This window comes from Cydia splendana, chromosome 3, assembly GCF_910591565.1.
Source record: "Cydia splendana chromosome 3, ilCydSple1.2, whole genome shotgun sequence".
Taxonomy (NCBI): domain Eukaryota; kingdom Metazoa; phylum Arthropoda; class Insecta; order Lepidoptera; family Tortricidae; genus Cydia; species Cydia splendana.
In genome coordinates, this window is record NC_085962.1 from 8161606 (window position 1) to 8174146 (window position 12541).

Consider the following 12541-nt stretch of genomic DNA (forward strand, 5'->3'; position numbering starts at 1 on the left):
ATTTGTATTTAAATAAGACGTCATTGTCCTGAAACATATCTAATGAGACGATATTATTAGCATGCTTGTTGTATACTTGTATAGGCAAAGGGAGTAAAATTTAAATAACATAATAAATAAAAAACAAAAAAGAAATAAACAAAGTTTAAATTTCTCGATCATTCGCTCGGACATCTCATTTAGGCCATAAAAAAGCCCCTACAGTTAGCATGACTGACTTGCACGACTTACATGCTAACCGGATATTTCTTTCTAATGCAGCTATGTAGGCAGAGGCTTGAGCAATAAAATTTGTCATTCTATATTCTCAATTTACGGATTATTTGGTAATAAATAACCTTTGAGTTCAAAGTAGCGGAAATGTGGAGATCTATCTCCTATACGATATTTTAAACAACTGAATTTGAAAATGCTCTACCTTCTTTGGGATGCAGGATTTGGGTAGGGCACTTACATACATACGGGGGGGCACTAAACTACTTAATGCCCCATGGAGCCTGCAGCCCGGTTGCGGGCTGCCCGCTGGAGCGTCGCAGTTGAATGCTCACCGCGATCCTGCGCCGCTCCGTTATAGGCGGAGGTGGCACTCGTTGGGTTTTTAGACGGTAGTAGGTCCTCGCCCTTTAGTCCGTCATACCCGTCTTGCTCCCCTCGAGACGGGATGCGTAAAAGCATTTTCCCAACGTAAAAAAAAAATAAAAAATAAGGGCACTTACATACATCACAATTCCAACTGCTTTTTGTTTAAAAATTCTCCTGCTAAAGATATCCTCTGCAAGAAGGACTGAGCCGGAGTCAACAGCAGCTCATATTTGTCTATGTCCGGATGGTCCGGATACTTGTTCTCTCTACGGATTCTCTCTAAAATGTGCTGCGGTTCACATTTCGGTTTAGATTTCCAATCGCTATTAAGAAAATCTTGAATCACGGTTGGTAACATCTTAAATGCTTCTTTAGCCTTAGTGCTGCTAGGAGGTTGTAAATTTTCTGCTTCCTGCGGTTGCCCGGGTACTATTATATCATCCACGTCAACTTCTCCCGCTGGCTCTATTTTCGGAGAAACATTAACTTCAGTAGTTTGCTCATCAGTCTCCTCGGACTCTTGAGAGATGGTATTATTGTTGTGGAAATTTACTATGCGTTCTTTGACAACGTCACGTAAATTTGATTCGTTTTGTACTTTCTCCCTTTCTGTGCCGTCCATATTGACATAACCAGTTCTCGTTTCAGTTTTGATTAAAACGTGTTCTTGGTCCATTTTACTATATTTTGATTCTTTGCTCGGGTCGGTAGAGGAGTCAACTTCAGTGTTTTTGCTGTCGTCTGCGTAAGTTAGAGCAACGTTGTTTGTGGTAGCATCAATCATGGTCATAAAATGAATGTTGTCTTCATCTTCCAGCATTTGATATATCCTATGAACTTCACTGATGTTAATTCTGGAAACAGAAATAAAAAACAGTAAGAGTGTGAGTCATAGAATTAGTAAGAAGTTAGGCCGCGGTCTCGACGCCAGCAAGCAGCGGGCGGCGAGCGTGGAACACGGGCACTCGTGCCGCTCGTCGCCCCGCTGCTCGCTGGCGTCGAGACCGTGGCCTTATTTAAGTCAAAAGAAGATATGAATTAGTAATTAAAGTAAACCCTACCTTTTGGAACCAGCGAACGTAGAACGCTTGGAATACTAGCTTCAAAGAGAATTTAGTACCTAGAGGCGGATTGTCAAAGTAAATTTTGTAGTCACAATAAATTTACTGCCATCTTCGTCACAGCATTAAAACTTTTAGAACGCCATTTGACTTTGATCCTTATTCTTTTACTGATATGTGTTAAATTTGTTAAATATCAAACGGTGTCGCCATCTACACGAGTATAGGCCAAAGGTATGGCGCCATCTTTTCGAGCGATAGCCAACCAGCGAGATGTCCGTAGTAACAAGGACAAAGCTATAATTAAAACATAAAAAAATGCGCCTGCGATGTAGAGGCACGCGTTGGGCACGTGCTGTTGTATGGCGTTTTGTCAGTCATGTATTTCTACTGATTAGTAAACGGAATATATCAAAGGAATATATCCAAACATTTACTTAAACCAATTAAAAAAAAAATTAATACATCAATCATTGTTTAAACGTTGGCATAACAAAATTCCCATAAAAAATCTGTTCTGGCCAATAGAAATCAAAATTATATGATGCAAGATAATTTATACGTGAACGGTGATCCCATAATGTTATATTATTTGTTGCGACGACTAGCAAGCACATCATTTAACCGCACAATAAAGCATATTTGTTTAGTTAGTGACATTGTCTCAATACTTCTCACTACGACTATGACAATGGGCCGCCACTTGCTCAATTTTGACACCCCGCGTACTATGGCTTGACTTGTGTGGGGCTATCAATTGTCATGATGCTATTTATTAACGCTGTTAAAGTCTGTTCGGGAAGAGAAGAGTCGTGGAATGTATTGGGCCTTAGGGCCTTACATGCCATACATTCCACGACTCTTCTCTTTCCGCACAGACTCTAGGAAGCATTTCGACTCACCCTTGCCTGGCTTCCTGGCAGCAGTACAGCATGGTGGGGTCGATGGGGTGCGCCTCGGTGTTGAACACGTAGCCGCCGACGTCGACGATGCACTCGCCGCTCGGCGTGCTGATCACGGTGCCGTGCTTGCCCGGGTTGTGGATGAAGTTGTCCGGGTCGAACAACAGGTACAGGTACTTGGTGGTCTCCGCGAGGAAGAAGGACTCCATGCGGTCCTCTTTGCGGTGGTCGCGGACGTCTTTTATCTGAAAGTGCAAGTCGAGTTGACAACATTAGATAAGATAAATTACCCAATGATTGGCACTGAAAAGTAATAGTCATTAAAGGTAAGCGTCCACTTGTCGGTATCGTACGCTTCGGACGCATCGCATCAATTTTTCACAGTGCGTCCACTGTATTGGCAGCATACGGATTACCGACGGTGAGTACCAGCATACGGATTGACGATGCCAGTTCTTTCGGATTTTCGTAGTGAACGCACGTGTGGACTTTGTGAGAATGGAGGAAAGCGATGAAGAACATTTTGTCGTTGTAGCTTGTTTGTTAGCAGAAGAGGAAGAATTGGAAAAAAAAGCTAAAAAAAGAAAACATAGTATCTGGATACACAATATATTCAAGAAGAGATCGGAACATGGAGAATATCACACCCTATTTCCTGATTTGTTAAACGATGACACAAAGTTCTTCCAATATTTTCGTATGTCGCAAGATAAATTCAATTATCTTGTTGACATCCTGAAACCACATTTACTGAGACAGAATACTACATACAGGGAGGCTATAGGACCAGAAGAAAGGCTTGCTGTGTGTTTAAGGTATTTATTGAAATTAAACATCGGATATTTATTTCTTATTAAAATGTAAATATTGGCCGAGAATCTGCGTATTTTGATCCACTGCATGTAAACGTTCTGTATAGTTCACAATTTCTTGGGAGGAGGACATCATGCGCAAAGTTTCGCTATTGGCACATGGAGACATCGCTTCATCCCGGGGTGAAGGCGCCATTTCGTAAGGTGTAGATGAACGAGAAAACATTGCCGGAGACAGATTGTGCAGAGTTTCGTTCATGGCAGGTGGAGGAGGAGGAGGAGACATCACATATAGAGCATTATTCACAGATGGTGTCGAAGCGATGGTTGCGATTTTGTTCATAGCAGGCGAATTAAATATCGTTGTATTTGAACGAGTAGGTGCCGGAACCATTACATTTGAAACAATTCTCACTCTCTCTCTTTCATTTGAACCAGATGCCATAAGATTAGAATCAGGATATTCAGGATTGATTGGAGTTGTCACAAGCTTCATCTCCACGTTGTTAACCATTTGAAACAAATGAGATTTAATTTGAATTTGGTCTTGTAAAGGAAAAGTCTTTACTGTTTTAGGCATATTGATGAAAAAATTCCAGTAGAGGATCACTCAGATTTCTGTTTTGTTCCGTTCTTGTTAAATATTGTTGTAGAACGTTGGCTGCAGTTGAACCTTGTGAAGTTTGTGAAGCTGCGTAGGTCGATTTCCTACCGATAGTTCGAACGGATTCTATGGATTGTTGGCTTCCTGCATCGCTTGTATCTAGATTACTAGAATTAGACAGTGCTTCAAGCTGTGTTTCGTCGTCATTGTTGACAATTTTAGGCGATAGGCTTGACCGCCGTTCTTCCTCATCGTTTAGGTATGGTGCTAGGAAAGAAAGTTCTTGGAAGAATTTGGGAGGTTTTAGTTTCGATGCTGCTTGGCCGCTTTTGGTCTTACGCAAATTCAAAGCCTTTCTATGGTGTCTCTGATTCTGGTCCATCGCTCCTTGCATACATTGCCTGTAACAATTTAAAAAACAAATTTCATTTATTTCAGGTACTTAGCCACTGGGAATTCTTTTCGATCACTGGCATTTTCCTTCAGGATGGGAGAACGTACAGTGCGAACAATTGTGTATTCGACCTGCGAAGCCATTATTGAAGTCCTACAGCCCATAGTGATGCCAAAACCTTCTGAAGATACATGGATTGAATCAGAAAAAGGTTTTTACGTGAAATGGAATTTTGCCAACGCGATCGCTGCCATTGATGGAAAACACGTGCTTATTCAAGCTCCACCGCACAGTGGTTCAAATTACTTTTGTTATAAAAAACACTTTAGTTTGGTACTGCTAGCCTTAGTCAACGCAGATAAAAAATTCATCGTCGTCGATGTCGGTGCTTTTGGTAAGAACTCTGATGCTAGTATTTTAAGAAATTCGAGTTTAGGCAAAGGTTTACAAGATGGCACTCTAAACATACCTCCACGAAAAATACCATCAGGAGGCACTGAAGCACTACCTCATGTCATCATCGGTGACGAAACTTTTCCACTGTGCACGTATTTAATGCGACCATACTCTCGAGACGATGCCCAAAGAAATGAAGAAAAAAAAGTGTTTAACTATCGGCTCAGTCGTGCGAGAAATACTGTGGAAAATACATTTGGAATATTGGCAAGAAAATTTAGAATTTTCGAACGAAGATTGTCTATGCACGAAAAGCACGTTGTAACTGTTGTAATGGCTACATGCTGTTTGCACAACTTTCTAAGAAATGACACATGCCACTGGACAGAAAACGATAACACATCTATGAGAGGACTGCGAAAGCATTTATTAGACCCCAATGGCATAAATGACTTCTTTCTTGATGTTCCTGGCAAAAACAAAACTAGAATATCCGACTTAACATATTTCGAATTCAATAGACACAGTGATGCATGCTTTAAACTGCGGCCAGTAACAGAAACTGCTATCGATAAAATAATACGCTCAATTAGTACCCAGGCCCAGGGAAATGATTGCATATCCCTCGATATACTATTAATGACCTTGCCACGCACGTTGACTACTATTACAGCTATTGTTAACCAGTCGATTATGACGGGCGTTTTCCCTGAAGCATGGAAAAGTGCTGTGATAAGACCTATTCCTAAAGTCACTTCACCAACTAATTTCAAAGATCTGCGTCCTATAAGTATTCTTCCTCTTATGTCTAAAATATTAGAGAAAACAGTATGTACGCAACTAGTAGAATATCTTGAAGGACAAAATATCATCCCCTCCAATCAATCGGGATTTCGAAAAAAACACAGTACAACAACTGCCCTTCTCGATGTTGTAGATGATATCCTCACTGCCCAAGATAGCGGAAAAGCTTCAATTCTTGTTTTACTGGATTTCTCGCGCGCCTTTGATACTATTAATGTTACTCTATTGCTATCAAAATTAACATACTATGGATTTGACCCTAAAATGGTAAACTGGTTTGCTTCTTATCTTGGTGAGCGCACTCAAAGGGTAGAATTAAGCAACTCACAGGGCGTATCAATGGTGTCAGAAAAGTCTATGGTCACCAGAGGCGTTCCCCAGGGATCAATTCTGGGCCCTATTTTATTTCTACTATACAGCGCAGACTTAACATACAAAATCAATCATTGTAAATATCACCTATACGCAGATGACTTACAAATGTACACTTCTTTCAAGCCTGAAGACACTCATTCGGCTGTCGAAAAAATTAACCAAGATCTCAGTCAGATTGCACTCTGGTCTGAAAAAAATAGTTTAGTTATAAATCCCCTAAAATCAAAGTTCATAGTAATCGGTACAAAACTTCAAATAATGAATACAATATCTCAAAATCCGCAGGTCCATATTTTAAATGAGATCATAACTCGTGTATCTGAAGCTCGGAATCTTGGGGTACTAATAGACGAAAGGCTTCAATTCGAAAAATACGTCCTAGAGAATATCAGAAATTGTTTTTATCGCCTTACAGTTTTATATAAGATCCGTGATCACCTTAACATAGATATGCGTATTAAGCTTTGTGATTCACTTATCCTGTCAAAGCTCAATTATGCTGACACAGTAATAGGAGGGTGTCTATTGTCGCGTACAAAAATGCAAATACAGAGACTACAAAATGCCTGCGCCAGATTTTGCTTTTCGATACCAAAGCGTGCCCATGTTACACCATTCTTAAACAATAGTAAACTGCTTAAAATGGACGCACGCAGAACGCTACACCTTGCTTCCTTATTGTTTGGAATTATAAACAGCAAAAAACCCTCTTATCTCTTTGACAAGCTTACATTTTCTAGAATGCACGAAAGACAAGCCTCCCGTCTCATCTGCCCGCGACACAGTTTGACTAGCTTTCGTGGCAGCTTCCGGTATGCTGCCACGCGATGCTGGAACAACATTCCTCCGCCAATAAGAAATGCTGGTTCACTTTTTTCATTTAAAAGCAAATTAAAACTTCATCTTCTCACTAACCAAAATTCCCACTCCTAGTCACCTGTGTCTATTATTTAAAAAAGTTAGTTTATGTTGCGTATGTAATTAAACTTTCCATTCATCGCTTGTTCACATGTTTTTAGAATAATTGTGTTTTATGCTGGATATTAATTTTAAGACTACTTGCTCCGCATTGTGTTTTATATTGTTCTTAATATTTTTATTTCTAAATTTAAGGATTAAGTTTTAAGTTTAAGGAACCACTGAAAATCAGCGTCGTTGCACTATGCGCTCCGACACATGCTGAGTGGTATCCTCTTTGAGACAACAAGTTACAAAACCATGTCTTATAGGTATTTAATATCTGTTAATCTTAAGATTGTTGTGTCAAATAAATTCTTTTCATTTCATTTCATTTCATTTCAAACCTAAGGAATGTAGGTGGTAATTCACGCACAGATGCTTTAGCAGTCAGGGATAGCTTCAAAGGTTATTTTAACTCAGAAGCAGGGTCGGTAGATTGGCAATTGAGGAGAATTCGGGCTGGAAGGCGCGTTGTTTAAGTAATTAAATAAAAATTCACAAACTTACCGTTTTGATTTAACCTGTTCCCAATTTCCTCCCAGATATTGTCCCTTCTTTGCTGGTTAGAATAATTATGGTTTTTTAAATTATATATTTCTTCGTACTCTTGCACAATTGCGATTAGTTTTGACGCGTCCATGCTGCAAAAACAACGTGTGTTGACACGACAAACGCCAAAATGCAAATGGCCGACGATGCAGAGCGAGCGCGCGGAGTGCGTCCACTGATCGGCATTCCGTATGACGTCATCGGCAGGCATCGCAAAAGTTGCCTCTCGGAGCAACGGTGTCGGCATTGCCGAATTGCCGATGTGTGATGCGTACGATGCGGACAGGTGGACGCACTTATATGAGTTTCTATACAAATAATACTACGATCCGTTGCGTGCGATGCGTCCGAAGCGTACGATACCGACAAGTGGACGATTACCTTTATACCGTTTTGTAGATTTGTAGGCCGGGTGATTTGGTGCTCACCGTAGCGTACCCGCACGGGGTGCGGGCACTATGCTGTATGCTGCGGATGATGTCCTCGCCCATCTGCAGCAGGATCGGGTCACGTGTCTCCCGGTACAGGTACATGATGGACTCGATGAGCTCGGGCCGCAGCGGGTAGCTCTCGCGGCTGGACGACGCCGAGCCGGTGCCGAGGTTGTACACTTCCGGCGTGAAGCCGTACTGGCGCCACACGCTGTGGTAGTTGTGGATTATACGCATCGCCGTGTCACTGTCGCCTGTGGCCGTTATAAAGGCAAGTATGAACGCTAAGTTAAACGCTTAGAAGGACGTGTAGTTAATCTCGCGGGCGAGGTACTGTGCTATGTAAGCCTACAGGTATATTCAAGCTCAATTACCAATGACTACAGTCTTAATAGCTATACAGAGACTTGGACAGAAGGGTTTGGTCTATGCCATGATTGCCAGATTGTGGCAGCCAGTTTGGTGTGTAAACCATTACTATTAAATTGTAAATATCTGGGAGACCGAGCTTTGCTCGGAAAACATATAAAAACTCAAAAATGCGTGTTTTCCCAGAGATAAGACTAACTAGATCGATTTATCGCCCCCGAAAACCCCCATATAGCAAATTACATCGAAATCGTTAGAGCCTTTTCCGAGATCCCCGAAATATATATAAATAAATAAATATACAAGAATATGGACGGACCAATCACGGCACGGGACTTCGCTCACCTCGTCCCGCGCACCCCCGCATTTTTGGCATCATCGGTTGCATGAAATAATTGCTCTAAACTCGGTCTAGAGGATTCCTAGTCTATGGTTCCATCTTGTATTTGAAATAGCATGTGGTCAACAAGCACTCACCGAGCAGACTGAGCAGGCCCGGCCATTACGACTCGAGGCTCTGGAACACGGGCAGCGTCACGTGCCCGCGCAGCATCGTCGCCCACACGTTCCAGTCGTCCTTCTTCAAGTAGCGGTCGATCACCTGCCGCGCCTCCTTGAACATGGACATCAACTCCGGACGCTCCAGGAGGATGGCTCCTGAAAGATTACACTTTTATTTAACCTAGCACTCACCGAGCAGACCGAGCAGGCCGGGCCAGTACGACTCGAGGCTCTGGAACACGGGCAGCGTCACGTGCCCGCGCAGCATCGTCGCCCACACGTACCAGTCGTCCTTCTTCAAGTAGCGGTCGATCACCTGCCGCGCCTCCTTGAACATGGACATCAACTCCGGACGCTCCAGGAGGATGGCTCCTGAAAGGTTACATTTTTATTTAAAATTTCCCGTCTCTTGCAAGCAGCGCTAGGGTCCATCCAAGCTAACTGTCTGTTCGTCATATATCCATAGGAATTTAATGTTTAGAGTGGCATTCCTATACTCTGTTACTGTCAAGTCTGTGTATAATTAGCTTGGTCTGACTATAAGCGATTTTTTTACTTCTTGTATTGTATACAAAACGTACAAGTGGCGTACAAGTTCTTGTATTGTATACGAAACATACAAACGGACAAGTGGCGTGCTAGAAGAGAGGCCTATGCTCAGCAGTGGGCGACAAAGGGCTGATATGATGATACGAAAGGAGCGAAATGTCAAGGTTATGTAAACATGATAATGCTCATTTTTCACATCAGTACAGTGTCATGTGGCCATATTTAAGGTAGATCTTATGTTTGGAACGGTAAACACACGGTATATTACACTGGAGCGGTAAACACAGAGCCTTCGTATTACAACTGTTTACCCAAGCTCTCCCAAACACACCAACATGATTTTGAGGCAACTACAACCTTTAACCATATCCTCAAAGTAGAAATCGGCCTTTGATCAACTACCTTTGACCAAGTACTCGAAGTAGGAGTCTACGCCGCCGCCGATGCCCGCGTCCTGCGCCGTCCAGCGGCCGCTCATCACGTCCACGTGGTTGCCGACGAGCCCGATCGGCGACCGGTGGTGGTACAAAGCCTTCAGGGCGTTGTAGGCCAACTACAACAACAAGTATAATTGCAACTTAAAAACATAAAAAAATCTCAATTGATTGTTTTTTTATCCATTTTTTCATGAACTAGGTGAAATCCCAGATTACAATGGTTCTAATTGGAACCCCATAAAAGTCTGCCGTATGTGAAAGTTTCGCTCAACTTGTTTTTTGATTAAATAATTTGTAACATTAATAAAAAAAGTAAACAAAGTAGATAACTTTGAGGTATTTTTATTGCCGTGTGCTAGTTTTTAACTCCATAAATTATAGTAGTTTGTGTTACAAGGGATCAAAATGATATATTTCCGTCAAGGGCGTACATTGAATCCTGAATGCAGCGATGGATTCTACAATAGAATCCTGAGCGTAATGAGGGATTCAAGTGTTAACGCCCAAGACGAAATAATTTTGATACCGTGTGACACATACTGCTTTTCACATCGACTATGAGGAAAATAAAAAAAATCTTAGTGTTGACACTACAGTGTTGCCATTTTTTAATTTCTACTCTTTTTTGCCAGGCTGTACATACGATGTTCATAGTTAATTGTATATTAATATTTTATACTGGCAATGAAATGTTGTTGAACAGAAAAGTGCCACTTTGATCCCTCCTAGCAGGGAAGAAAAATCCATTTTCTGATTAGGTGATGTGAAAACAAAATTGTCCAATTTTTTTTCAACCATTGCAGCAGCATTTCGGCGCTAATTTGGCACATAGGTATGTTCTGATTATAATACATTTCGCCATGTTTGCGCAAACATACTTCTGGAATCTAATGCTTCTTGTCTTACCTCTTCATACAATGGATCTCCTGTGAGCCTGCTTAATGTCCCAAACTCCACAATGAAAGTTCCAACTCCGGCAGTGCATGTGACAGTGGTTTCTCCTGGTGGGACTCCTTTCTTCAGGTTCACGGTACCATATGGCATGCCAGTAGTAGTGTCAAAGGCCACAATCAGCCTCTGAGCTACATCCTCTGCTAGACGCAGCAGAGGCCCATTGCAAGGCCACCCAGGCTCAAGTTTCATTCCTGTTCTGAATTTCAAAAGTGAATTAGGTAATGTTCAAAATAAATAAGCTTTTTTTGAAGTGAAAACTTCTTTAGCAGCACTGTGCATTTTTTGTGATGGGGAAAAAATGTTATACTCGCAACAGGTCATGTGACTGACAGATTCGACAGATTGAAAATTCGTAAGACGGACATGTGACCTGATCGAAAAACTGTTACAATGTCATTGAGTTTTCACTTCTGCCGGCACTCCCGGAGTGCAACCCGTTGTTTTTTTTAAATTTGTTATTAATACTTCTAGTTGAGCCATTTTTTTTATAAAAGAGACTTACTTGTAGGACAATAAATGAGCACTAAGCAGTCCACCGATAATCCTAATATTGGTTTCAAAGACCGACACATTAATGTCAGTGTCAAAGTTCTGTTTCTGAAGCAGTATCTCCACCACTCTGTTGAACTCTGTGTAGTTGCCCATGATTGCAAGGGTATCCAGGGCATCTATAAGCGTCAGGGAGTAGCTGCCCCATGTGTCCACACCATCGCATGACAAGGGACGCAGCTCATCATAAGGATAAGCATATCTCAAGTAACTGTCATACGCATGTTGAAACATCTCCCTTGTCTCTTCTCTGAAAACAATGTGAAATCCCTTATTAAGCAGCAAGAATTAAATGGTTTAGTTTAAACTTAAGAGTCACAGCACACTAGTGGTTTCCTAGCGTTGGTGTCTAGTCAACTCTATGGCTGCTGCTCGATGCAACGTTGACTGCGCAGCGACGCCATTTTTCATAGCGCTGAATAGACGCCGACGCTCGAAAGACTTACCAAACTAAGTGCATTTTATGCACATTATAATTTATGATTATATTAGGAGTTATCGGGAAATTAAAAATAATACACTCAATATGAATGATCTAGCATGCTTTTAGGGGCATGGTGTAAACCCTCACTGCTCTTGCAACTGACCCTGCCGGCAGGACCGGTCCCTTGACTGCCATTCAAAACCGCCTCTGTTGGCAACCTAAGGCATGAGCAGGAATGCGTTTACAGTATGTCCCTGCCCATTCTCCTTCTCCCATTGAGGGTTTGATTGAATAAAGTTTTACCTCAATTTCAGAATATCTTCTTTGGTGTATTCTCGTAGGGCCGAACTAGACCTGATGCCATAAAGGCATACCAGGCATATTATTAATATTCTATCACCCATGTCCAAGAAAAGTCGAAGATAGACAGAGTACTTATGTTCAATTTTTAAACATGTCTTTTATGCACATTTTTATTCAAATCCTAAAAACAAACTTGTAAATGTAAACACGTCAGCCCACAGCGACCGGATAAATTGACAGTGACGTTAGTGACAGTTTGAGGTGTCTGCTCTACACTGACAAACCAGACCAATTTTGTCATTTTAACTATCGCTCGGATCGCTCCGTCTTACTCTGTTAGGTCGATACATCGCAAAGCGTCGTAAAGGCCGTTATATTTTGTAAACAAATAGGTATTGTAAATATAACTTTAATTATCAGAAACTATACTGGGTCAAGCACATCTTGTCAGTAGAAAAAGGCGGCAAATTTGAAAAATGTAGGCGCGAAAGGATATCGTCCCATAGAAAATTTGAATTTCGCGCCTTTTTCTACTGACAATATTTGCTTGACCATCTATAATTTTCAATAGATCGAATCAGTACG

General features: G+C 41.5%; 1 protein-coding gene and 1 pseudogene across 1 annotated transcript; both read right to left on the reverse strand.

Moving 5' to 3' along the window:
* Nucleotides 1-711: 711 nt before the first annotated feature.
* LOC134806493 (ER degradation-enhancing alpha-mannosidase-like protein 2) lies at nt 712-12166 on the reverse strand. Its single transcript, XM_063779765.1, has 8 exons — nt 11957-12166; nt 11183-11479; nt 10633-10876; nt 9692-9842; nt 8933-9112; nt 7868-8124; nt 2546-2790; nt 712-1436 (listed from the first exon to the last, which is right to left on the reverse strand). Exons 1-8 carry the CDS (start codon nt 12055-12057, stop codon nt 722-724), a joined length of 2190 nt encoding a protein of 729 aa, XP_063635835.1. The 5' UTR covers nt 12058-12166; the 3' UTR covers nt 712-721.
* LOC134806664 (uncharacterized) lies at nt 3209-7818 on the reverse strand (annotated as a pseudogene).
* Nucleotides 12167-12541: the final 375 nt, after the last annotated feature.